The 27,582-nt window shown below is 34.6% G+C and overlaps 1 protein-coding gene across 5 annotated transcripts in view; it reads left to right on the top strand.

Annotated features, from left to right (window-relative positions):
- Nucleotides 1–26,675, top strand: part of PDS5B (PDS5 cohesin associated factor B) — a 164,771-nt gene extending 138,096 nt beyond the window's left edge. Inside the window, exons 25-35 of one of the 5 annotated variants that reach the window (XM_019651446.1) lie at nt 4,272–4,476; nt 6,810–6,924; nt 8,023–8,155; nt 8,476–8,595; nt 9,545–9,607; nt 10,199–10,344; nt 13,202–13,307; nt 18,605–19,047; nt 19,138–19,245; nt 22,177–22,315; nt 23,689–26,675. In XM_019651446.1, the coding sequence (XP_019506991.1) occupies nt 4,272–4,476; nt 6,810–6,924; nt 8,023–8,155; nt 8,476–8,595; nt 9,545–9,607; nt 10,199–10,344; nt 13,202–13,307; nt 18,605–19,047; nt 19,138–19,245; nt 22,177–22,315; nt 23,689–23,724 (1,614 nt within the window). In that variant the 3' untranslated portion in view covers nt 23,725–26,675. Of the gene's footprint in view, nt 1–4,271; nt 4,477–6,809; nt 6,925–8,022; nt 8,156–8,475; nt 8,596–9,544; nt 9,608–10,198; nt 10,345–13,201; nt 13,308–18,604; nt 19,048–19,134; nt 19,246–22,176; nt 22,316–23,688 lie in introns of all 5 variants that reach the window. The other 4 variants (XM_019651450.1, XM_019651448.1, XM_019651447.1 and 1 more) reach the window with 4 other exon arrangements.
- The last annotated feature ends 907 nt before the right edge of the window (nt 26,676–27,582 follow it).

Raw genomic sequence — 27,582 nt, 5'->3', positions numbered from 1 at the left:
GTGTAGGGATTTGGCATTTACTTCAGGGATTGTTGTAATTTTTCTTTCTGTCCCCCTTCCTTCTGCTTATTTAAAAATTGCAACTTATGTTTAACCCTACACATAAACAATTATCTATTTTTAATTGTAATCATTTTGTCAATTTCTGATATTGCAGTCTTTAAAAGTTATTCCAAATCCTATTGATATTAATAATTTGTTTTAGTTTTGGTGTTGTTCTTCAGGTATTAGACTAAACCGTTTGAGAAATAAGATTTTTGAGGAGCCCTTGATTTTCTGATTTCGTTTTCCCCTTTAATTTTGGAGATAATCTTATTTTGCAAGAAGGCGAAAATTGTTTTTAAAGTATGTGTTAAATTTCCTAGAAGAAAACAACCTATGAGATTATTTTTTAAATTGCTAATACAGGTACTTTCATTCTGTTGATTTATCAGATTCCTGGTCTGATATTTCTTAGGGTATTGGTGCTATCAGTATTGAAGTAAAACATTAAAAAAAAAAAAAGAAAATATGGAAATATGTAAAAAGAGGGGCTTTGTTTGAAGCTTACTGTGGGTAATAAGTATGTGCAAACCATTTGTTAAACTTCTATGTGCAAAAATCATTCACAATTATTAATTTCCAGAAACTTTGTTTTCTAGTACAGTATTTATTACATATTACTGTGTCAGTCACCAAATTCCAAGGCGGAAGTTCAGATTGCCTAAGTAACATGGTTACTTTTGAAGTCTGTTGGTTGTGGAACATGCGTTAATGGTTAAAAGTTAATTAGCAGCATATTTTCACAATTTACAAACATATGAGATTATCTTATTTTATTCTATTGTAAAGCAGATTTTTCCCTAATCTTTTAAGCCACATGCTTATCTCTTGTTTTTAAACCTCCAAACCTCAAGAAAGGCATCTATATCTTTGCCTCTTTTACCTTCTTTTCTCTCATACCTCAATACTCATTTGCCTTCACTGTTTTCCAGAAATGCTCTTCTAAAGCCCCCAGATCCAACAACATTGGTCTTCATTGTCAATGTCCTTTCTGCATCATTTGACACAGCTCGTTGCACCTTTATTCTCGAAACTCTGTTTGGTTTCTGTTCCCTGATTTTTGTACATTTTCTGGCTCTTTTCCTTCGAATGCATGTGTTCTATGAGGATCTGTCCAAACCAACTCTTCCACTTACACATTCTTCTTTGGCCATCTTATTTTCTATGTAGGTGATTCCTGTACTAACAACGTTAACTTTTTTTTAAGCCTCTGGTCCTACTTCTAGTGCTAAACAGAATTTTCAAACTTTTATTTTCTATAAATATAAGACTGAATTCATAATCTTTCCCAAATCTATTCTTTTCTGACTGTATAGGCTCAGTAAGCATTAAATAAATCTGACTGGCATTTCTTAGACCTACAAACATGATTTATATTTGACTATTTGCTTGCCCTTGCACCTTGTTGCAAAAGCGCAGATAATCCTGTCCTGTGATACCTATTATGCTTCTTATTCGTACCTTCTTAGTTATCCTTATTGCTGTAACCATCATTAGCGCTCGCGTAGATTATTGTGAGACATTCTCTATTGTTGGTTGAATTTCCCTGTCATGCTTCTGATCATGTTATTCCCCCTGTCAGAAATAGGTAGGGGCTTATACTCAGAAAAAGTCGCATATATTTTACAACTTGCTGTTCAAGCCCTTCCAGTATTTGGACTCAGGTATACATTCAAAACTCTTCTGTAGCACACTACCCTTTACCTGCCCTCACTCAGTTCAGTGAAGCTGAACCATTTTTTTTCTTTCATGTGCCTGTAGTTTGCTGCCTCTAATTTTCTTCTCACTTTCCCATTTCTACACACCCAAATCCAACCCTTTCTGTAAATCAAGGCTCAGACACAAGCTTCTCTACAAAACTTGCTCAGTTCTTAGTGCTGCTGTCCTTTGACTCCCTGCGGGTGTTCTCTGCACTCCTCTGGTATATCCATGCCTGTGCGGTAGTTACTTATGTGCCGATCGTTTCTCTTGTGTTGGGCCCTTTAAAAGCAGTATTGTATCCCAGAGACCCTTTTTTCTATTTGAATAGAAAGTATATCTGGTGGAATAGAAATTTAATAGTATGAATCTTAACATTCTTTAATAATTAACAAGGTATTTTAGAATTTGCAATTCAAATTTACTGTGTACAGCTATGTAAATACAAAGATGAGTTAGTCATGGATCAGCCCCCAAGAAGGTAACCTTAAAAAACAGAGAATACAAATAAGCATTGATAATAAATGTAGTATACAAAGTAATTGAAATGTTTACAAGTTCTAGAAGTAGTAGTCCTAAGGATGATTTGTACCAGAAAATGCCACTAAATGTGAGTAAAAGGACTACTCAAAATTCAGACCTTATTCATAGTAGTGAATAAAAGCTTTGATTGGAACTTTATTTTGGGGAAAAATATTTTGTAGGATTAGACACCATCTCCTTTTTTAAAAAATATTGAACCAATTATTGGTATAACCATAACCATGAAAGTATCAAATGTTTGCTTTTTTGAGAGTGTTTTTTCCTGATAAAAATTGTATTATTCTGTCCTTTACTTTACATTTAACTTTTATAACAGTCAAAAAGATAATCATCTTTGCAAAAAACAAAAATAAAACAAATATTTGAAGATTTCCTCAGTTCCCAGGAACACATCTTTTAAATCTTTGTTCAGCTGATTCTCTTTTGATGTACCTTTTGTGTCATCATTCTTGTCAAATTTCTCATCTTTCCTTGTTAACTGTCAGTTGTCTTGCATATGATTTGACAGTTCTTCTCTAACATCATTTTAATGACTTTTTGGAATCCTACATTTGCTGTGATTCCCAAAGTGACGTAATTAATTTGCATTGTGTTATTGGATCCTGAATGATTAGTGAGAGGGACAAAAAACATGGTCTTGGTTGGGGATGCATCTAAGTAGCGGGGAGGGATGTTTGAGTGGAGATTAATTTTGTAATGAGTGGTCTGTTCATATGTGAACATATTTGTGATATGTTGAGTTATACGGTTTGAAATTTGGTATTTTCATAACATATAATTGATGATGAAGATTCTTCTTCCCCATGGGAGTGATACCGAGGAAGGAATGAGTTAGCTTTAACCTTGTTTCGTTGAATGTGAGGGTAGATAATAGACAATATTTCTGGGAAAGCCAGACTACTTTTTTCAAAGTAGGTTTTTGGTATTATAAGACACTGAAGTTTAAATTAAATGAAAGAAGATACACAGAATAAGGGGGCAAGATGTTATGACCTAGGTTTTGAAGAAAAACAAAATTAACATCCTAAGATAGAAGAAATAATGTACATAAAATTGCAAAAATATGAACTACTCCACACCTTGTGTTAATTGATGGAGGATAAGGTATAATTATGAAGGTCTTTGTGTTTCACATAGGAGGTCATTGTATGTCTCATATGACCCAAAGTTCATATCGAGCTTTTCCCTATAGTTTAGAAAAAATTCTGATAATCTGTCAGATACTGTGCTCAGTTTAGAGGCACAAAGGTAAGGAAAGGCATAGGTCTTGTCTTGAAGGGATGAGCGCTGATGGGTAAGACAGACATGTAAACAAGTCATTTTAATACTGTAATAAATGCGCTGCTGGAGATACCCATAGAGTGCCAGGAGAGCACAGGTGGATGTGGGATGGAGATCACAGAGATTTCTGGAGGATACAGGAGCTGCTGTGACCATGAGGAGCTGTCAGCTAGGAGAGTGCCCTTGGGCGGTTTAGAAGGGCGATGAGGAAAGCAGAGGCAGTGGTACTGAGCAGATTGGTGGGACAAAAAGTAATTTTGTGTTTCTGAAATTAATTAGTAACTCTTGCCTTCAAAGTTGTACATTTTAATTCAAATAGTTTTTTTTAATGATAGAACTAAAGTATATAAATTAGAGTTTCATGTTGCTCAGTAAATAAAAAAGCTAACTATGAGGTGGTGTTGAAACTCTATCTTTTACATACTTTATTTGTTTAAGTTAGGGTGGATTTATATGTATGAGTTTTATCTGTTTTAAAAGTACTCATTATTTCCTGACACATGTAACTGGTAGTTACTAGGGTCCAGGTAAACACTCCAGCATTGAAACTGTCACAACATCTCAGTCTTGTGAGCAGAAGCAGTGGTCGTGGATAAACTGCTGCATTTACCCCTCTGGTTACTGATATAGCAAATTTTGCATCGGAAGTTGCTACTCTTTGCTGCCATGTGGATAACATGTGGGATGGAATAATTATGTCTTCACAGGATGAATGCTACCAAGTAAGACAAGTATTTGCCCAGAAGCTTCACAAAGGCCTTTCCCGATTGCGACTTCCCTTGGAGTACATGGCAATCTGTGCACTTTGTGCCAAGGACCCTGTGAAAGAGAGACGAGCTCACGCCAGGCAGTGTCTGGTAAAAAACATAAACGTGCGGCGCGAGTACCTGAAGCAGCACGCAGCTGTTAGTGGTGAGCATATGTGAAAATGAGAAGCGACTTTTCCTGCCCGTCAGTTTCGTTCATATTAATAGAACACAAAATGATGTTACTGTTACTATATTCTAAGCAGCACTCTTTGCATAAGAAGTTGTTACTATTTTTCAGTAACAGCTTTTCCTTTAAGAAGTTCATTTTTAAAATGTAAACGTGTGGGTATTTAAATATCAGCCTATATCTCTATGTAACTGATGAAATGGCCAAGGGAAACAAGCAGTGCCATTGGATGGAGGTACTTTGAATAGAATAGTAAAATGTGTACATTTGTATAGATTGTCTAAGCACTGCCTTTTAGTGTTAAAAAAACACAGGCCTTTGATCTTTGGTGGTTGGTCTCACCTGTAGCTGACATTTATATCAGATGTTTCTGTGCCTATTGTTAATCTGCTCACCTCACCCAATCCACGTTATTAGTTTTTGTGTCTCCAACCTCTACGACTAATTTAACAGCATTAAAATCCATCCAGTTATCCAAGTCACAAGAAATCAGAGGCATTCTTCATACCTTTCCCCTTTTCATTGGTCACCAAATCCTTAGTTCTTCCTCTCGATATCTGGAACATTTCTCCTCAGCTCCCACCCTGCTGTACTTCTCTTGGGTTGGTGTGTATCCCTGTTGTAAGTGTTCCCCTACCTCTGGCCTGCCCCCAGCTGTGCCACACAACATCAGGATGACCTTTCTAAAGCAGACTGGACCGTATTCCTGAATGCTTGAAATCTGTGCTGATTCTTCGTTGCTCATAGGATCAAGTTGAATCTCACTAACAGGCCTTTACAGATCACACTCAGCCTGAGTTTCAGGCTTTCTCTCTAGCCACTCACTACTGTAAATTTTATGCTTCTCGTACCCTGGATTATTTGCAATGTGTGCAGCCATCTATTTTCCCTGTTGTCAACTCTGTCTGGAAATTGCGTCCCCCTTCCAGACAAACAAACAAAACCGAGTGTGGTTTGCACCTTTTGAATCTTTTAAAATACATAGTTTTTGGTGTTACCGCATCACTGAGACCCTCTTTCTTTCTGTTCCTTCCTCATCTTGTTAAAAATGAGTGCGCTGCAGTCAAATGCCACCCCTGCCATTTACCAGTTGTGTTTGGGCATGTTATCCTAGCAACCTGAACCTTAGTTTCCTTCTTTGTATAATTGGTATAATTATACTTATTTCTGAGAGCTGTTATGAGAATTAAATAGTTGTGTATATAAAGCACGTGAAATAAGGCATTGTCCAAAGAGGTACTCAGTAGCCATTAGCTATTCCTAGGTTAGGCCCCTTCCACACTGAAGTATAGTTTCTGTCTCTGTTCAGGCTGTAATGTGAGGGCTTTAGTTAGCCATATTTCTCTTTATATTTAAAATAGTAAGCCTGAAAAATTGTAAGCACTTAATAAATACTTGCTAGAGTTTAATTTGATTTTCACTGAATTTTGAGCCTTGATACTTTTTTCTTTCATACTTGCTTTGAAATGAATGATATTATTACACACAGACTATTCTGAGTTCAACAATAGAAATAGAACTTGGTACCTCATTGACATATATTATTGTACTCCAGGTTGAACATCTAATTTAAAATTTTATTTTGAAGGTAGGAAATGTTCAGAATATGCAGCCTGGTCTTTTAAAATAACCTTTATTAAAGTTAGTTAGGGTTACAACTCTAACCTCTAATGGAATATGCAGATCTCAGTCAAAATATAAAAATATTTTAAACTATAAAAATGTTTCTTTGTTACTTAAAATGTCCTAGAAACTCTTTAAGTTTGTTCTGTTATATCTGTTCTTCTGTTACAGATAGTATCAAATACTTTTATTTTACTTACTTTCTACTTTTGTGCCATACTAACTCTGAAAAATGTACTAATTTTTCATTTTGCTCAGCAACTTAAAAGGGAATGTTGAACATAGGGTTATTCATAATAAGTAAAATAGATCTTATATTTCTTAGTCTTAGATATAGTTTGTTTGGGTCACTTTTCCCATATGCATTTGAAAACTGAAAGAATTGTCTTTGTAGCCTCCGCACATGCTGCATTTAATAGGCATTTCAATATTGGACATGATGGATGCATGAATAAACTGTTTTAATTTATGGTATACCTCAACACTGGGTACTTGAGTATATTTTTCATCTAGCCATATTGTGGTACTATTGGGATGCAGGAAATAATAGTATCAGAGAGAGAGAGAGAGAGAGAGAGAGAGAGAGAGTGAGTAAGGTTTGATTTTCTAACCTGGATGTTTTTGTTTTATTTTTGTTTGATTTCTCTCTCTCTCTCTTTTTTTTTTGTTTTTTTTTTCTTTTTCAGAAAAACTATTGTCTCTTCTACCAGAGTATGTTGTTCCATATACAATTCACCTTTTGGCACATGACCCAGATTATGTCAAAGTACAGGATATTGAACAACTTAAAGATGTTAAAGAGTAAGACTTGTTCCATCCCATTTTCCTGTTTTCTGAAAGTTTTTTTTTCCTTCCCTGCTGATAATGGAATCTCAATTGTAATGAGTTTGTTAGATTTCTTTGATTTCTTAGGAATATAAGGTCTTTCCCTTATTCTCTTATTTTTCTTTTTTCATATCATCTCTTCATATTTCATTTCTTACATAATTTCCCAAAACTTAGTTTAGCATAATTACTGTATACTGTTCTGTTTCTCTTCCAATCTGGCGTTTCTTTTCTATTGAAGCAATCCATTAAAAGTTTCCATTCCAGTTCTCATCTTTTTCTACCTTCCTTTGAAACTATATAGATTTTCATGTGGAATGAAGCAATACTCTCCTGTATTCCCACAGTAAACACACTTTCTCTGCAGTAACTACCTTCCTCCATAAGGAATAGAGAATGGCCTAGTTTAATAATAGGCCAAGGGACTACTCACACTTATTACTTCATTGGTGATTTTGTAAATAAAGTTCATTATAGGTGTAATTTTTTTCAGAGATTATTATTGAGAGGCCAAAAGAGTATATATGCCTCGGTGTGGCATAGAAGAATACAATGGTATTTAGAGAAATTTTTATAAGACAAGCGTAGTTCTTAAAGTTTGAGACCCTGGTCCTCTTTCTGTTATAATAAAGGATGACTTCGTGATTTTAAATTAATTTATTATGCCTTTAGCTTCCTATTAAAGGAAAATTACGTGGTTTCTTTATTCATAGAAATATTTTAAAGTTAAATATTTGAGATGCTTCGGCCCAGTTATTCCTTTAAGCAGTCTTCTCTTCCTGTCACAGCCAGAGGTTAAGATCACTTCATTCTTTCCACCATTTATTTCTTTTTAACCTTCCTCCCTGGGAAAATTAGTGAGACTTTGAGAAGGGTTCCTGTGAACTCAAACCTACATTGCTGATGTGGTGTGATATGTATGTGTGACATTTCTTCCTTTCTCTGTTGACTTACAGCTGTTTTCTTTTTAATTTTTTCCGCTCCCGGAGTTCATTATATTTATATTTAGAATTATTCTATCTGTATTTAGCAACCAGTTTTTCTTAGTGTTTCTTTCTTTTTTGTTTTTTTTAGATGTCTGTGGTTCGTTTTAGAAATATTAATGGCTAAAAATGAAAATAACAGCCATGCATTTATCAGAAAGATGGTAGAAAACATTAAACAAACAAAAGATGCCCAAGGACCAGATGACACAAAAATGAATGAAGTATGTAATTCTTTGTAAATAATTATGATTCCATGTTGATTTAAGCGTTTGAGTGTAGGTTATGGAACATGTAGTATTTGTAGACAATATCAAATAATAGTCTTTTCTATTAGTAGTAAATAACTAGTAGTATTTCTATAAGCAGTAATTAGACTTAACTAATATTGAATTGCTAGTATAGAATTAGTAGTAATGCTGTTATTAGTAAACTAATAAAAACAATGGTCTGAACATTTTAGCTTAATGCTTTTGTACTGAAAACTGCATACTGAATGCATGTTCTGGAATTATGCCAATTCATTTTTCTGATGCCATTATAGAAACTGTATACTGTGTGTGATGTGGCCATGAACATCATCATGTCCAAGAGTACCACGTACAGTTTGGAATCTCCTAAAGACCCGGTCCTACCAGCTCGCTTTTTTACCCAGCCTGACAAGGTAGTTATTTGAGAATTTGTTTGTGTAAGTTGAAATAAAGCGTATTCTAAGCACTAGGTTGTGGGGAGGTCATGAAGGATCAGGATCAAGAGCTGGCCTACTACGAATGGCATGTGCAGGGCGCCATGAGGCTCAGTATGTGTGGTTCACAGCCAGACCACGAGCCAACGTGGAGGGCGCAAGCAAGTTTCAGGGTTAGGAGGACCTAGAGTTGTGTTCAGGGTGTTGTGCCAACCAAGGGCACAGGCAGAAATGTGGGCAAAGTGTATGGATCTGTGGATTTGTGGCCATTGACCCAAAATGGGAGGGGAGTGCTGACAGTTACAAGACGTGAGGAGACAAGCAGAGAACAGACACAGACCCAAGACCCTGGGAAGACAACAGGAATGTTCCCACTGTCGTAAACTCAAGTATTGTAGGAGATATCAGAGGTGCTTTCCAGATTCTCCCTTAGAGTTTCGTAATATTCCTGAGCCTGCTGAGTAACTGAGTACAGAAACCCGCCACTACCTTCTTGTTTTCTTCTTTAAGCAAAATACCAGTTAAGGTCTTAGTGTATAGGAAGTTGGAGCAGCCTGGTAGGCTCACCCAGTAGCTAAAAGCTGCTGTCTGCTTGTAAGCATTCAGATGACAGGAGTGCATGTGGTCCCTCCTGTGGAGAGTCATTACAGAAGCGTGGGTTTCCTGACGCACTCTCAGTCTAGCATGTTAGAGCTTGAATATGTTTTGTTAATATTGGAGTTGGTACAAGCATAATTTAAACTTATAGTATTTAAAAGCAGTGACTGGAAATTTGTGTTTCAACTGATTAGTTTAAATAAATATGTATTTTATTATGTACTTTAAAACAAAAGCTGCACTGTGCTCTTTTGGTTTTTGAACCTCCTCACAGATACACAGATACAGTGTTTCAAAATTTACCAACTACATCTTTTTCTCTTGATTGTAGAACTTCAGTAACACCAAAAATTACCTGCCTCCAGAAATGAAATCTTTTTTCACTCCTGGAAAAGTATGTTTTGAGAATCGTTTTAATTCTTATGCAGTAGTTTATTTTAGTGTGATTATTGGCATAATTATGTTATTTTATATTTCTTTAAGAATTGGTATATCTTAAGTTATAAAATATAATTATTAAGTATCTTCCATTTACTAATAAGAAATAGTTATATTTACTATGTAGATGTAAGCTGAGATACATGGACTTATTTTTAGTTTATTATAAAGCCCTAGAGACTTTGATCCTTAATTATCTTATCCTATAATATCAAGATAAAAATCTTAAAAGCCGTTTTCTGATGTCCTTCCATAGCAAGAGCCCAATTGTCTATTTTCACTGTTGATTATACATTTCATTGTTTTTCTCACTTTCTATGTAAGCCTTTTCCTCCAAATAACTAAGAAACTTGACTATTACGCTGTCTGTACAGTTTTTAATTAGTTCAAGTGCTATTCAGTTTATAATCCTATTTTGCTTAAGGGTAGGCACATTTTCTTGATTTGTATTGTAAATACTTTGATAGAGATGATATTAATAGTTCTTTACATGTAAATTCCTTTTGGCTTTAATCAAATAGAAAGAGATATGCATTTTTCATTTCAGCCTAAAACAACCAATGTTCTAGGAGCTGTTAATAAGCCGCTTTCATCAGCAGGCAAACAATCTCAGACAAAATCCTCACGAATGGAAACTGTAAGCAATGCAAGCAGCAGCTCAAACCCAAGCTCTCCTGGAAGAATAAAAGGGAGGTAAGTACATAAGAAATAACAGACTTGTTTTTTAATTTAAGGATTATATTTAAGGATTCCAGCAAGGCTATAAGATCTAAAATAACATAACTCAAAACATCTAACCTCAGTGAGCAGAAATCAGTGCATACCATTTAATATTGGTGACCATTTCCAAGTTCATACTTACTTGCTTGCTCAGATAGGTACTCCATCCAGCCTTTCATATTCTAGCTTGTTGAGGTAATCTGTGTTAGTAGACACAAGCTAATTTTCAATTGTCTGGCAATTGTAAATCTTAAATTATGGTACATCTATGCAATGGAATACACAATCATAAATATGATGACGTAGGAGCTAATATGAAGAGTTTCTACAATACACTGTTGAGTGAAAAGGCAAAGACTAGAATAGTGTTATAGTATTTGAGTTTTTAAAAAGGATTTGTATTCCCATTTGCTTGAATATGCATAGTTTTGGTAAGAATATACCATATCTTACTAGTGATCTAGTGTAGGACGGAGATCGTTTTATACTATTTGGTATGGTTTAAGTTTCTTTTTACTACGTACATGTATAAACTTTTGGTTGTTTAAAAATAGTTTTAAAAATGTAGTTTTAAATCATGTTTTATAGAAGATTTTTTTTTCTTTTTAAGAAAGAAAAAAAGGAAACACATGTCATTATCCTTGGTTTTAGCATAGCCCTTGGTACATCATTTGTTTGCAGCAGAGCCTTGTACAGGCTAAACTGCCACTGTTCATTGATTTTGCTAAGTTATTATGGAAGACTATATGCTGTCTTTTGCATTGTTCATAACCAATTAGTAAAGAAGGGAGGAGACAGTCTAAAATATCTTATTAATTTTCTTGTAATGAATAAATTGTTGAATGATACATAGTACAGTAGAAATAGAACAAAAATTATACCTATAGCTCTTATTTATTCGAGATTTCTATGTTAATGCATATTAGCAGCTGATACCTTCGGCCGTGTCATTTAGACATTTTCTAGTGGATATCCTCATAGTAGAACATGACCAGAACATTTCCTAAGTTATTGGTTTTCCTTGAATTCCTGGTTATAATCAAAGATGATCTAATTCACCCAAGTCATCTAAGCTGAGAGCTTCAAAATTGTCTTTGACTCTCCCTATGCTAGGTTCTGCCAGTTATTTTTCTCTACAATGTTTTATACTTCTCTTTTTTGCTGTCATTTCATTCATTCCCTTTCTTTAGTTATTATAGTATTTGTCTGATTCCTGTCCTTATTCTCCTGGCTATGTAGATCATATTGCTGCTAGAGAAGGTTTTTAAATGCTGCCGGTTTCAGGTTATTCCATTGCTCAGAAATCTTAATTGGCTCCCCTAGTTTGCTTTCAAGACATTTATTGGTCTACCCTGTCCTCATCTCCCATTGTTATTCAAAACAAATGACACCTACTTTTCCTACTATACTTTTTCATTATACCTTGGTTAAACTTTCTTTCAGACTTTTTTTGTTTGTTTGTTTGTTTGTTTTAGCTGAGCCATCCTGCCACCTGTTGGCAGCTCAGCAGCTGCTCAGCTCGGGCCAGGACTCAAACTCTTGAGCGAGCTCTTAACCAAATGAGCCACTCGGCCGACCCTCTTTCAGACTTTTACTAGTCTAATTTGTCACTTTTTCTCCAAATTCCTTCTGTTCACTAGCGCTTTCTAAGAGAATGAGCCAGGTGGGTTGGAGAGATCAGCTTGGTTGGAGAGTAGGAACGAGAAGTAATGGCAAGAGGTGAAGTTGAGAGGTAGCCAGGTGATGTTTGAACTTGTGAGTAATATAAGGAATTTGGATTTAATTTTTAAGTACAACTGGAAGGTATTGTTGTGGAGTCTAGTGATCTAATTTGTGCTTTTAAAAGATCGCCCTGATTATTTGTGGAGAACAGAGAAGCTAGAATTGAGGCAGAGAACCTGATTAGGAGTCAGCTAATAGTAATATAGGTAAGGGATGAAGAGGGAAGAAGATGGTAGGTACATAAATAGTGAAATTTGAGATTTATTTTCTCGGTAGATCCAAATGGTCTTGCTAATGGATTAGATGTGAACAGTTAGGGAAAAGGAGGGTTGAAGGATGTGTCCTGGGTTGGGGGAGGGGGGGCGTGTTTTGAGGAGGTAGGGAAAAGAAGTATATCCAAATAACTCTTCTGGCTATGTTAATGTTTAGATGCCTATTAGAAATTCACGTGAGTGGGCAACTGGATATATGAGTCTAGAGCTCAAGGTAGCTTCTGAGCCAGAGATTGAAATTCAGGATTCAGTGATGTTTAAGTGGTTTTTAAAACCAATAAGGATGAGATCACCCGTGACAGAAGACTGAGCTTTTATACCACTTCACAAGTATTGGTTGGGTGTCTACTCCATGCCAGGCACTGATCCACGTGTTTTAGTGTCCATTGGTAAGTAAAACTGACAGAAAGTCCATGCTTACTTTCTAGCAGGAGAAGGTAGTCAGCCGATAATCAACATAATAACTTCAGTGTATTAGAGGGTGTTAAGTGTAAGAAGAAACAATGGCATGGGGATAAGGGAGAAGCAGGGGACAGGGCAGACTGAAATGTAGACCAATCCAACTCCCCAACAGGAAGAGTTTTAATTTGCTTTATGTTCCCACTCCAAGATAGAATTTAGGTTTTAAAAAGACTTAAGAAAAAAACTAAGTTTGTGATTTTCCTATTTTGTTAAATGTGCTTCATTGCTTGTTGATTTGATGATAAATATGATAGAATAAAACCAGTACTTTTTGGATAGAATAAACCTTTTTTTCATAAAGCTGCACTAGGGAACAGAAGAAGCTTTTAAGGTTATTTGATTATAATAACAATTACAAATGTTTATATTGAAAGGCTTGATAGCTCTGAAATGGATCACAGTGAAAATGAAGATTACACAATGTCTTCACCTTTGCCGGGGAAAAAAAGTGACAAGAGAGACGACTCTGATCTTGTAAGGGTGAGCTATTTGGTTTGATTTTATAAGCATAATAATGATTGTCATTTTACTATGTAAATAATAATTTTTACACTGAAACCAGTTAATATTACTCTCAAATTTGACATGATTTTCTTTTAATGGTTTTAATCACAAATTTGAGTTTGTAATTATCCTTTACCATGTAATTTATGTATTTTGAATTTTTTGTATTTTTTTTGTCATTCTAATAAGTAATCTTGATTCTTTAAGATCTTTGAAATCAAACATACCAATTCCATACTCAGAACTGCTTGTTTTTTGTTTTGGGGTTTTTTTGGGGTTTTTTTCAACATAATAAGTTTAGACTTAGCCTTAGAGAAAGGGACTAGATTGACGGTCTCTAAAGGTTCCTTCATTTTAGTTGATTTCTTGAGCCTTTAATTACTAAACAAGCTTCAAGTAAAGGTAGGAAATGCTACAGTTCTCAGAAAGTCCTTGTTTAGTATTTAAATCTTAATAGCAGTGATAGCTTGTATGGTAGACACAATTGATAAATGTCATTTCAAGACAAATTTGGTAGTTTTGGTGCAGCTACAGAATACAGTTATATATTCCAACAAAACGTGATGGCCTTACTAATTGGGCACATTTTGACTTTCTGATTAGCTCTAAACACTTCTGAGTAACTGATTAGGCTCTCTGAATCAGTATCTTTATCTGTAAGATGTGGTTACTTCTTCGCTGGTAAGGTTTATGAGAATAAATGAATTAGCCCAAATAAATTGTTGTTGCTGCTGTTGTATTGTTATAAAGATTAATGTTTGATTAATGATTACCATAATAATAAAAGTTAATGTGTTCAAATCTACTCAGTTAATAGAGGTGGAAGGTTATTAACATAATAGTAACTTTTGCTTTCTCAACACTATTACCACCCTTCTTGTCTTCTGCTGGCCCAACATTGCATAGCCCAAGAGTTTATTTTCAGTTGATTTCAAGTTTCTCTGGTAATTTATTTTGCCAGATTGTTTCTCTTCTACTTAAAAAAACTATAATTCTAAAATTCTTACTGTCTATGCTGTAAATTCTGATTTTTATTGGCTGTTTAAAAATTTCACCCAAGCAGAATTAAAAATTGATCGCTTAGCCAGAAAGGAATGCTGTTATCTGGATTTATAGAAGAGAATCCTTGAATTGGAAAAGGTATTTATGTCTTCTAGTCCTTCTCACTTAGTGCAAAAAGTCCTTCATTATCATTTATGCGAGTTGGGTATCACGTGCTTGAAAATGCCTTACAAAGGGAGCTTATAGTTTTCCCATTTGTTTGAAGCATCAGCTAGGCCACCCACACCCACATACTGACACTCCTCCCCACCCCCCCAATTTGGGAAACATGGTTTTGATTAATTCTTAATATTTTATTATCCTATAAATTCTGTTTCTACCTTATAGAGCAATGCAGAATAGTGTCTAGTTTTTGTAGAACATTTTTGAATTTCTGAGCCTTTGAGATTTATTTATAATATAATGAAGGCCTTTGGCTGTCCATTGTGTAACACTGCATTCATTTTCAGAAGTACTAGAAGAGCCGTATTAATATAGTTTCTACTGAAATATCCTCAAAGAGGTGAGCATTATGAGGCAGTAGTTTAATTTAAAGACCAATTAATTACAGTGAAAGAGCACCACCTGTTACAGTGAAAGGGGACTATCTCCTTTGCCTACTACCAGCTAATAGTCACATTTCACTGCAAAGGAATTATCCTCCATATACATTTATGTTCAAATTTTAGTTTTACAAGTTATGTATTTTCCCCATTTCCTGTTCCTACCATCAGTTTTATACTCATACTCCCTCTGTTCTTAAAACAATACAGTGCAAAATGAAAAAGAAATTAGAGACTATAATTTAGGAAACTAAATTACTTTATGGTATTCTCAAGAAAGCAGCATTGATTTCCTGTTTACCAACAACCTTTTCCAGAGCATCAAGGAATGCAGCCACCCCTTCAGATTTGTGGACATCAAAATGAATTATTTAAAATTGGAGGTGGCACTTTAAATTTAGTTCTAATTTAATATTTCTTTTATCTTCCTATCTCTGAGTAATGACAGTTAATGTTTAATTTATGTACAAAACCTAAATAAATACTAACGAATTAAACTGGCCATTTATAGATTTTTTTTTTATGGAATGTAAGGATAATTTAATGCTAAAAAAGTCTTTTAATATATTGTAGCATATCAATATACCAAATAAGAAAAATATTAACAAGATAATCATGCCAAAGAAGACAAAATTTTCAAATATGTACTCTTAATAAACTAATACCTGAAGAATACATCCTTAACATGCTAAAAGTTTTGTCTGTTGAAATTGGTAGTGAATGATTTAGTCAAAGTTATTCTTTTTAAAAGCAAAATATTTGGAGCATTCTTAATTAAAAATCAGGAACAAAACAAGTAACTTGCTGTCACCACTATTACTTAAAATTGTTCTGGAATGTTTGACCATTTCATGAAGACATGAAGTAGGAGTCAAAGGTATGACGATGACAGAGAAGAGACAAATTCATTTTTATTTTTGTCCTCTTGGAAAAATGAGAGAAGCAATAAAAAATCTAAGAATTTAGTGTGGTAGCCGTATAGCTCTGTGTGTGTGTGTGTGTGTGTGTATACATACACACACACACACATATATATATACATACATATATATATATATACACACACACACACACATATATATATATATATATACATATGTATGTAACTAACTTGACTCTGGTGATTTTACTTTATATCAGGTATTCACTCGGAAAGGGGATTGACTTTGTAATAACTACTACAACAACAAAATTAGATAGGTTAGGTTAGGATGGATGGATGGATGGATGGATACATATAAACATAACCTTCAAAAGAAGTAGTGGAAACCTATATGGATAAAATATCAAAATTGAGAAACATGGAGGACATGGAGAGAGAGAGAGGACATGCCATGTTCCTTCATGGGAAAAATGAATTAAAAAGATGACATTTTTTTCTAAATGACTGTATAATTATAGAATTCCAGTGTGATTTTAAGTCCATGGGAAGAATAAATGGATACAAAAAAGAGGCGTAATGAGGATAAGTTCAGCCCAACAAGACACAAACACACTTAGTTATATGTAATTAGTAAAGTATTGTGCTGCTGTTACAATAGCCCATAAACATTATTTTTCAAAACATAACACAGAATAAGGGAAGCATTACTAATCAATGATTTTGAAATAATTGAATGCTTCTTTGGGGTTAGGAATAGAGAAAAACAGTTTAGACCTTCGTCTCACATCCTATTCTAAAACAAGATAAAGTACCGTATTTCCCCATGTATAAAATGCTCCCATGTATAAGTCACACCTTAATTTGGGGGCCCAAAATTTGAAAAAAAATGTATTACATAAAGTATTGAACTCAAGTTTTATTCATCATAAAATTCATACAACTCCTCATCACTGTCAAAACTCGCAACCATTAGCTTGTCCTCATCTGTGTCTGATGACGAATCACTGTCTTCATATATTGCCTCTCATGGCCTCCTTATGCTGTGGCGTTTTCTGTAGGGTTTCTTCTTCCCGTAGCCAGTCTCGGATTGTTTTCTCAGTTGGAGGAGGACCAAACTTTCGTTTAGCAGCATGATTTCCATTCACTTTTGCAAACTGGATCACTTTTAACTTGAATTCAGCACTGTACAAAAATCTTTTCTGAGCCATTTCTGGGCAGAACGTGGCAAAACGTAACCTACCGTAATATACCAGTAACAAGTGCGAAACAGTGAGCGCAAAGACAATAAGCGTGAAAAAGCGGGAAATGCAAGTAAAAAAACCTGCAACCACTGTATAAGACGCAACCAGTTTTTAGACCCCAAATTTTTCAAAAAAGGGTGCGTCTTATTACATGGGGAAATACGGTAATATCTTAGTCTGTTCAGGCTGCTGTAACAAAATACCATAGACTGGGTGGCTTAAACAACAGAAATTAGTTTTCTCACATTTCTGGAGGTTGAAAAATTCAAGATCACAGTGCTAACTGATTCGGTTCCTGGTGAGAGCTCTCTTCCTGGTTAGCAGATGGCCACCTTCTGGCTGTGTCCTCACATGGTAGAGCGAGAGATAGAGAGATCTCTCTGATGTCTCTTAGAAGGGCACTCACTAATCCCATCATGCAGGCCCTACCCTCATCTCAAGTACCTCATAAAGGCCCCCTCTCCAGATACCATCACATTAGGGATCATGACTTTAACCCATGAATTTTGTGGACACACAATTCAGTACATTAACAAATAGGAAATAAAATTTTAAAATATACAAAAATATAGAAGAATATACAATAAAACACTTAAGACTCCAGTAAATAAATGGATAAGGGGCATAATACCAGTGACATAATTAGGCAGTTCACAGATCTGAAATGCAAGTGGCTAATTAAACATATTAAAAAATTATAGGTAATCAGATAAATTTTTTTCATTGATTTTTAAGACTATAAATTGGTACAAACTTTTTGGAAGTTAACGTATTACAAACTTTTGTATTTGTGTGTTTTGTGTATGTATGTATGAAGAGCATTATACATCTTCATGCATATTATTCCTGGCTTCTTTGGAGAATTTCCTCAGCTTCCATCTGTTGGTAAATCATAAATTCTCCAAATATAGACTAGGATTTTATTTTAAATTTGAAAGCCACTGATTTTTAAATTATATTTGTTGTTAATTAGTTGTACTTGGGAAGAAGCAGGATCTTTGATTCAGAAATGTGTTCAATGTTCTTAATAAATGATGAATATGTTTAACTTTTTATTTTGTAACTTTTATTTAAAAAGTAAAAATAGTTCTTTTATGATGTGTAAGGCATATATAACAACTGATATTTTATGTCTTATTGTATACTGTGTGATAAAATTAGAATGAGTTAAATTGAGTATCAAAGCGGATCCATTATACTTTAGCATGTGTAGTTGTCCTTTATTCAAGCATTGAATTTAGAATGTTCTTTTTAGCTCTTCACTAAAATTTATAATTTAATAAAATACCGATTTTTGAGAGGTTTCCATTTGCAGCTCTCTAGCTTTAAGTAAAAATAAAGAATTATCCTCTTTCCTCAGAGGATTTTTTTTTTAATTAAAAAACTATTAAAAGCAAGTAAGTAGTTATGGTTCTGATGTATTTAAGAACTCTATACTTTTAAGTACATTTTTATGACTAAAGTGGATAACAGATTTTTTTGTTTGAGTCTTCAAAATACGCATACTAACAATTTCATACTTAAAATTGTGATTTTTATTCCTAGTCTGAACTGGAGAAACCTAGAAGCCGGAAAAAGACACCTGCCCCAGATTCAGAAGAGAAATTAGGTATGGATGACCTGACTAAGTTGGTCCAGGAACAGAAACCTAAAGGCAGCCAGCGTGGACGGAAGAGAGGCCACACGGCCTCAGAGTCCGATGAACAACAGTGGCCTGAGGAAAAGAGGCTCAAAGAAGATGTATTAGAAAACGAGGATGAACAGAACAGTCCACCAAAAAAAGGTAAAAGAGGCCGACCACCGAAACCTCCTGGTGGTGGGGGTCCACCAAAAGAAGAGCCAACAATGAAACCTTCTAAAAAAGGAAGCAAAAAAAAATCTGGACCTTCAGTAGCCGAAGAAGAGGAAGAAGAAGAGAGACAAAGTGGAAACATAGAACAGAAGTCCAAAAGCAAGCAGCACCGACCATCACGGCGAGCACAGCAGAGGTGAGCACATAACTGTAAAGTGCTTGTACTTGTTACTCTCGTGTAAGTCAGAATTTGACACTGTTCACATTTGGGTCTTCCCCAAAGCAGAGCAGAATCTCCTGAAACTAGTGCAGTTGAGCCCACACAGTCCATCCCACAGAAAGGACGAGGAAGACCATCAAAAACGCCATCACCATCACAACCAAACAAAAATGTGTAAGTTGTAAATAATATTAAATTTTAAACCAGTTTCAAATTATTTTGCAAAAGTTTATAAATTTTAAAATATACATAGGGCTGCATTTAAATCCCATCTACTTAGGCCCATTACACTAGGTAAGGTAAAATTTTTATTAACTTACCTAGGTGATTGATATTTTAATGAACCCTCTGGTAATAATTTGTACAGGTTTTAGGCAAATCTTTAATAAATACCAAATAGTTTGTTATTTCCAGTACAAACTTGATGGTGCCTAAACAAATGATAAGGTATTTTTAATCACAGCATATTGACCAGGTTGCCTTGGCATTCATTTCACACTACAATTTTTCTTCATGTCTTTCCTCAGCAACTTTTTAAAAAATAGCTTTTACACTTTTATTTTCATTCTTTGAACTGTGTATGAAAATAACAGGCATCATTTTTCTTAAGTTACATCCATAGAAATTATCACATGCTGGTCTCCAGTTTTTGATGTCTTGATTTTGTTGGTTTTCTAATCAAATTAACACATCTGTGTCCACATACAGATACTTTTAGATGGTCACACAATCACATTTATACAAGAGTTACAGTAACAAATCTGTAGCCAAAATTATTAAAGTGACAAGAACATCAGTGCTGTAATTTGGAACTTGGGCACTTTTTTCTTCTCAGCTGTTTAAGTGGAAATACAATAACATGTCTTCTATTAGTCAGCTCTTCCGAGAGTAATCCCATTATGTAATTATATCAGTGGCTTGAGTTTTCAGAGTTGTCAACACTTAGTTATCTTAGAAATTTTTCCTCTTCCTGTGTATTTCACAGGAAGAGGAAAACCTGCCTGAGTATCTAGCCAATACTTCATTTCATGCCTTCTCCCATTTAATTTTTCCCTCAGTAAAAAGTAAAGGTAAGTACATTTTTGTGGCAGCTTCATAAATTGTTTGGATCCAACAATGGAAAATCGCTGGTTTTAAAAAAGAATTCTTAAGGAATGTTAAATTCCCATGATTGATTTTATAACAAAGAAATAATGGAGTAAACAATATCTTTCAGGTTCATACTTTTAATTTGTTTATAGTCGAGCATCATAAAATTAATGGCTTAAGTTATTATGTTATCTCCCAAAATTACACAAGCCCTCACATGAATATTCTAACCCAAACAAGTATGTCTTCTAAAAAATCAATACAGAAAGAGATTCTATATTCTATCTTAACAGCCTGTCATCCCTTCACTGGGAAGCTCTTCTAGAGCTAGTATAATAACATGTTATATTTACCTGTTTTTCATGTTCTGACCTCAACGAAATTGAGAACCATTGTATTATTTTCCTTATGTAATTCCTGCATTTTCTTTGTTAATTCTGAAAAACTAAATCAAGTAAAAAAATTGCTTGGTCTGAGCATGGATTAAACAATACATATTTTGGATTTGCTTACAGAAGTGATAATAGTATTCTTAACTTTAAAAAACAAATATCAACGGGGATACATTTGATTAAATAGTGGTGTCTGTTACATGCTTCTGATTGCCTCCTATGTTTCAGAGTACAAGGTTCTAGGAGATACAGTGGCATAAAACAGGAATTATTCTTGTCCTTAAGGAACTTCCATCTATATGGGCATTAGAAAATAATCACACATAAATACGGAATTTTAAATTGTGATATATGCCCTGAAGGAAAAATTGGGGCTGCTATAAGAGTGTAATAGGAGGGCTGGGGAACCTGATATTGAGGACAGCAGAAGCTAGACTGACAGTAGGGAGAGAACATTTCAGGTGGAAAGAGCACTGTGTTTGAAAGTTCTGAAGTGGGAAACATCTGGGCAGATGCAGAGAGCTGGAGGAAGGCGGCAAGGGTTAGCTGAGTTGTAGTTGTGGGGAGTTGAGTGGCAAGAGGTGTGAACGAACAGGCAGGCAAGGGCCTGAGGCACTGTGTTAAGAGGTTCACAAAACTACTCTCGGGCAGTAGGAGCTATCCACTGGGAGTGACGTCAGCAGTTTTTACATGTTTAAAAGTTGACTTTGTAAAGAGAAGAAGCAAGAGATGAGAGTGGTTTGGAAATATGTAGCTGCAATGGAAGTGGAGCGAAGTGAATGGATTTGAGATTTCTTTATAAATAGAATCTACAGGGCCTGATAAAGAGTGGTAGACTATTAAGGAAGACTCCAGATTTTCTGCTTTGGGCAGCCCAGTAAACATGTTTTCCACTAGCTGGGAAAGATAAAAGAGCAGAGTTTGGATTATGTTGTTTTTTTTTAAAGATTTTTATTGGAGAATTGGGGGATGGGAACAGCGCTGGGGAATTGGGGGAAGGGGAACAGACAAGTTGCTGTCCTTTTGTTCTTCAGTCTAGTTGTGGAGGACGTTGCTTCACTGGCCCAAGTTGGCACCATCATTGCGCTCTTCCCGGGCGAGGCAGATCAGTCGCCGGCTTCTGGACGGCCGCTCACGCTGGCTGCTGGCTACACACGGTAGCCCATGGCAACCCACTGCAGCAGGGGCTGCAGCCTACGCCGTCGCCGGCGACTCACAGCAGCCCAGCTCCAGGTTGAGCTGTTGTTCAGCATCTTAGCTGTGGAGGGCAGTGTCACTGGCCCTCATATGTGGGATCCGAACCGGGGCCCTCTGGCGTCCCAAGCCAGTTCTTAACCATCGCGCCACTCGGCCGGCCCTGGATTATGTTTTTAAATCCTTTGTGGCGTTACTCTAAGTCACACTTGTTTTTGTGACTTGGCAGATCTTTGTAAGTAAGATTCTAGGGTTAAACATTGGTTTAGGGTTCAGAATATAAGAAGAATATTTTTTGCCTTTTAAGGTAATTGATTAAAATGATAATAAATGTGAGTTCATGAACTATCTAACGCATTTCCTCTACTGAGGTGTAATCTGCTACTTAAAGATCGGAACGTTCATTTTATTTACTTGTGTTTCACTCCAGCCGTGTAGGACGCTCCAAACAAGCAGCTACGAAGGAAAATGATTCGAGCGAAGAAGTAGATGTGTTTCAGGGCAGCTCCCCTGTCAACGATGATATTCCACAGGAAGAGGCAGAAGAGGAGGAAGTCTCTACAGTAAATGTATGTGCTCATTAAAACGCCATGTGTCGGGGTATGGAGTATAGAAATAGAGTTGGTAAATATCTGGTCACATCCATCTAGCATTTGCTGTTGCTTATAATTCTAAGTAATTATATATTTTTTTCATAAGTTTGAAGCATTGTTTCATCTACTAGCTTGGATGATGGAGATACTGTCCTTTAGGGAAACCTGAAACTGAGTGAGAATAATAGATGCAGCCTAGTGAAAGTGTGAATGTCAAGTTTGAAACTGAATGTAGAGAACAACAAGTAGCAGTGTGATACTGACACTTCAGGCAATTCTTACCTGGATTTTACAGCACTGGTATCCGTTAAATGTACTATTATGTTTTATAACTTCTCGTTTGATTTTCACAGTAGAAACTAGAAGTTAGTCAGTCATATAGAATAAAATCATGTCTTTAAAATCAGGCGATGGAATTCATAAAATTGATATTAGCACTTTTTTTAAAAAGTTGGAATGTAATGCTTTCTTAGATACTTTTTTTTTTTTAAGTAATGAATGGCTTTGCCAGTGAACACATCTCAGACATTTTTCTTTGGGAGAAATATAATTCAACATTTAAGTGAGAGCTTTTCTCTTGATACGATGAATCTTTGTGTCAGCGCAGCTGGCCGTCATATTTGAGAAACCTGTGTTCTGTGATCAAGTCCTGTTTAATATAATCAGCATGTCTATCTGTGAACAGGGTGAGACCACAGGAAAATATGCTGAATTGTGATCTCAAACCAGCTGGGCTTGTGTGGTGTTTTCTTGGGATATAAAAATAAGGCTGAAAAGTCCACAGTTAATTGATGTCTTCATCAAAGAAAAACTATACCATAAATTAAATTAAAATCCTGTTGTATTCCTCTTGTTTATACTGATCTCTTTTGAAAGTTTTATGCTTTCATTAGTGCTCGCCAGTAAATGGTACCATGTCTGAATTTTAGCCTATTTATGTGTATCTGATAGTTAGGATCCAAATTCACCATTTCCCTGGAAAGAAAGCGGTTCATAAATATCAAATGTTTTCTTTTACTACAGAAACATAAGTAAAACAGTGATATTAGCAATTGTTTTTCTTGCTATCGACACGGACTTCTGTCCATTTCCTTTTAAAATTATCAAATAGAAAAGTAAAATAGTTTTCTCTTGCTATTCGGGGAAAGGCTTTTTATGGACACTCAACTATTACATAGGTCTAAAAAAGTGATGCCAAGCAGCAAGCTAAATAGGAGAAAGATTGCAAGGAAAGAAAAGCAAAGAAAATCAGGAACAATAATAATGATTGGTTAAATAATAATAATTACTGCTATGTCTAATAAATGTGTATCCATTTTAATTTAGCATCTGCTGACATTTCTTTTAAGGTACGGCGGCGAAGTTCTAAAAGAGAGAGGCGATGAATCGATGAATACATGTAATTAATAACTTTCTGTGTGAACGCTTTGAAAATCATTTTTGTCGAGCTTGAGGCTGGGGAAAGCCTTTGAGGAGCAAAATGGGACTGCTGAAGGAGGACAGTCGGACCTTACTTTGATGACCTCATGTATTTGTGGTCACACGCTTAGCCATACGCATGGTGATGACATTGACTATGGAGTCTCGTGAAAGTGTAATGTGCGATGGCTGTGTAGACATAAACTAAAGAAGAAACGTGTAAATATATTTTCTTTTTTTTAATGTTTCTGACTTCTAAAGTGCTTGTATAGCTTTTATCTGTGGCTTTAAACTGACAGTACCCAACTGTTTATTGGATCTATTGGTTTGAAAAGAATTTGTTAGGATAGATCTTAAGCAGTCATCTGTCAGTGTTTGTATTTGTATACTCGGCAATTTTACTGTGAAAAAAATTTTTTCAACAAATAATGTCATTTTCTTGATGTCACTATTTGTTGGAGAGTTAAATGGTCTCTTTCCATTGTGTATCTTACCTAGTGTTTACTCCTTGGCACCCTTAATCTTCAGAGGTGCTAAATTGTCTGCCATTACACCTGAATGATGGCCTCCGATGGGAGGACACCATGCAAATTGTGAAATAGTCCTAAAATTGTTCGATTATTTTACACCTCAGTATTGGTCCCAGAATTTTCTGGCCTTTCATGGCAATGAAAATTTTAAGAAGAGAGAGATTTAAAATATTTTAATTTTAAAGAATGTGTTATAAAATAATGTACTGAATTCTTTATCCCATTTTATCATCCCTTTTCAGTTATTAACCTACTGTATCAATAAAATTCTGTAATTTGAATTAGTTTTTAATAGTCTAGAATGTTATTGTGTATAGATATTTCCTCTTGAACATTATGTTCAGAAAATGCAAATTATTACACTATAATATAAAATCTGATATATACACATTAGAAAAGTTCCAGTTCTCCATCACAGTGTAAAGGTAATCAGAAAAAAACAATTTTATTGATGCAGTGTGTCTTTATAAAGCTGTTCTTAAAAGCAAGTGTTTTGTATTTTATAGTGAGTTGCATGTTTATGGAAAAAGTGCTGAAAATGGGATGTGCTCTTTTCTGTAAATTCATATTTAGTCATAGTATATGATAGATTGCCCCATAACATAGTTTTTCATCAAGAGTTTATTATTGTACTTTATTTTGGAGCCAAAAAAAAAATTTTTTTTGGGGGGGGGGAGGGACAGGGTGGGAGTGATATATACAACTATATGAGCTACTGTAGGTATCAGTCTTACAAACTTTAAATGAAATTCCACTTTGTCCTGATTGGGAGAAGTGAAAATTTATTTGGATTTAGAGCAGATTTTTGTTTTTTTCTTTGAGTAATTTGCAAAATTATAGAAGCAAATTTTGTAAGGCAGTATACATTTACAGTTTTATAAACTGTATTTTGAACCAAAACATAGAGATTACTGCTTAATGCTTAGCTAAATTCATTTTAGTATTTCAGGTGCTGTTCTTTTCTTTTTTCATGGTTCACATCAGAAAAGAAAATCGTATTCTAACTTATTAAATTTATCACATTGAATAATGGAGCATTTTCATATACTACACCATTATGTTTAAGGTATATTTCCAAGATTGGTTATAATAGATGGGGGATATAATAAAGAAACTACTATTTTGGAAAATGACATTTTACTATTTTCCAATGTATATCACAATTGATGTGATTATTTTTCTTTTAGAGATTTCTTCATGTTTATGAAACTGCCTTTTATTTTTTAAAAAATGTTTTGAATTGTGTCTTAATCTTTCAATATTTAACTATTCTTCATTTACAACAGTACTGACAACCAGTGATTATGGGAGGCTGCTATTTATCAAGGCAGCTAATGTTGGACCAGGATACATTGGTTTTTAAATGTTTCATTAGCTCAGTTCTCCCAAACACACTATTTCTATTCTAGCAGTACAAAGGCATGTTTTAAATCTATAAAATAAAAATAAGGGATAGCTTTGTATTTTTGTCGTTGACTAAATTGCATCAGAAATGTTTATGGAAGTATATCTTTGAGACCATTTTATAAAACATAATGAAAAAATGATTGTGGAGGATTTTTATTTGCATGATCATAGTTAAGCAAATTTCATTGCACATTAATTCTGTACATCAGTTCACAAAAGATGTTCATTGTAGATTTTGTTCAATGCCAATGAGTCTGTAATTTTCTAACATGTCTGTTCACTTTTTGGAAGGATTATGATATAAATTACCCATTTTTCTGTAGAAAAATAGGTGCAATAATGATCAAAGTTTTGCTGTCCTGAGTCTTCATCTTAGGGGATTATCTTTATTATTATGTTTAAAGGTAACATTTCATCTACTAACATTTGGAGAGCCACATACTATAACTAAATTAAATATGTATAAAACATTAATTGCTAACAATGATTAGCAAACTCTTCAGTGGTGGTGTTCATTTTGAAAATATGTACTGTATAAAATTAAGAAAATATTTAACTCACTGTAACAAGTTCCATTATGAAAGCCGTATGATTCTTCAGTGAGGTTATCTTGCTGCACTCTGTAGCAAACTCATTTACTCAATGTTATAATAAAATTTCTTGCTGCAGTGCAACAGGAAGCTTTTTCAGTGATCTCCACTGTATATGTAAATTACAAATGTGGTGGTAAAACTTGTTCCAGGTATTAAAGGTTCAATTACTTTCTGTATCTTCTTACAACTTGTAAGTTTGATTTTTAGGATTTCCTTTTTGCCCTCTTGCAGAATGTCAGGAATTTCAGAATTTGTTTAACTTAGGCATATCTCCCCTACCATATAGTATTATGTCACCACGATGAACAATTGGTATTTAGATAAATAACCAACTTTCAGACACTTTTTTGGATTTTCTGTGAAGTTGAATAAACATGAAAGCTAATATATAATTGTATTATTTTATTTATGTGAATCTATATATATATATATATTTAAATATGTTTGCTAAATGGAGAAAGGCACATTTTGATGATTTTAAATTTTGAAGCCTTTGTTTCATGAAGAGAAAATATATTTCCCAGTAACATTTTTCCAACTTTATGTTTAAATTTTTCATGCAAAATCGTGGCTGAGAGATTTACTAAGTACTCCTAAAAGGATTGTATAACTGAAGAAAATAAAAGTATAATCTAAACTTTAAAAATGAACACTAAGAAAATAAGTTGCTAGTGGCAGTTTTATTAATTTATTCAGCAAATATTTATTGAGTGCCAACTATGTGCTAGACTGGTTATGGAAGACAAGGTGTGATCAAGATAGAGTAAGTTTCTGCCCTTGGGGAGCTTACATTCTCCACAGGGGGTGCAAGAATAAGGAGGCAGTAATTAAACATATAATGTCAAGTTGTGAAAAGTGAGGGAACAAATGATTCAAAGTATATTTTATATACTTCGAAGCTATTGTTATTCAGTACGTACAACTTAAGATTGCTCTGTCTTTATGGTGAAGTGACACTTTTATAATTTTAAAATGTCACTTGATATCTGTATGAATATTTCATACCAAGTTTGGTAATAACATAACCATACCAGTTTTGTTTGAGCTGCTGTTTGCATGACAAAACTTTTTCTGTCCTTTTATTTTCAACAAGTGTTTTCTTAATGTTTAAAGTGTACGAGATCTGACAATTAAGTTCACGAACTTGTTGCAACGATGTTGCCACCTTTTTTGATATCAGAGGGATTATTCATTATGAATTTGTACCAACTGGGCAAACAATTAACCAAATTTACTATTTGGAAGTGCTGAAAAGGTCACATGAAAAAGTTAGATGAAAACGACCTGAACTTTT

Source organism: Hipposideros armiger, unplaced genomic scaffold (genome assembly GCF_001890085.2).
Source record: "Hipposideros armiger isolate ML-2016 unplaced genomic scaffold, ASM189008v1 scaffold_160, whole genome shotgun sequence".
Lineage (NCBI taxonomy): Eukaryota > Metazoa > Chordata > Mammalia > Chiroptera > Hipposideridae > Hipposideros > Hipposideros armiger.
The sequence above is the reverse complement of the archived record's forward strand: the minus strand, read 5'-3'. Positions and strand labels throughout refer to the sequence as shown.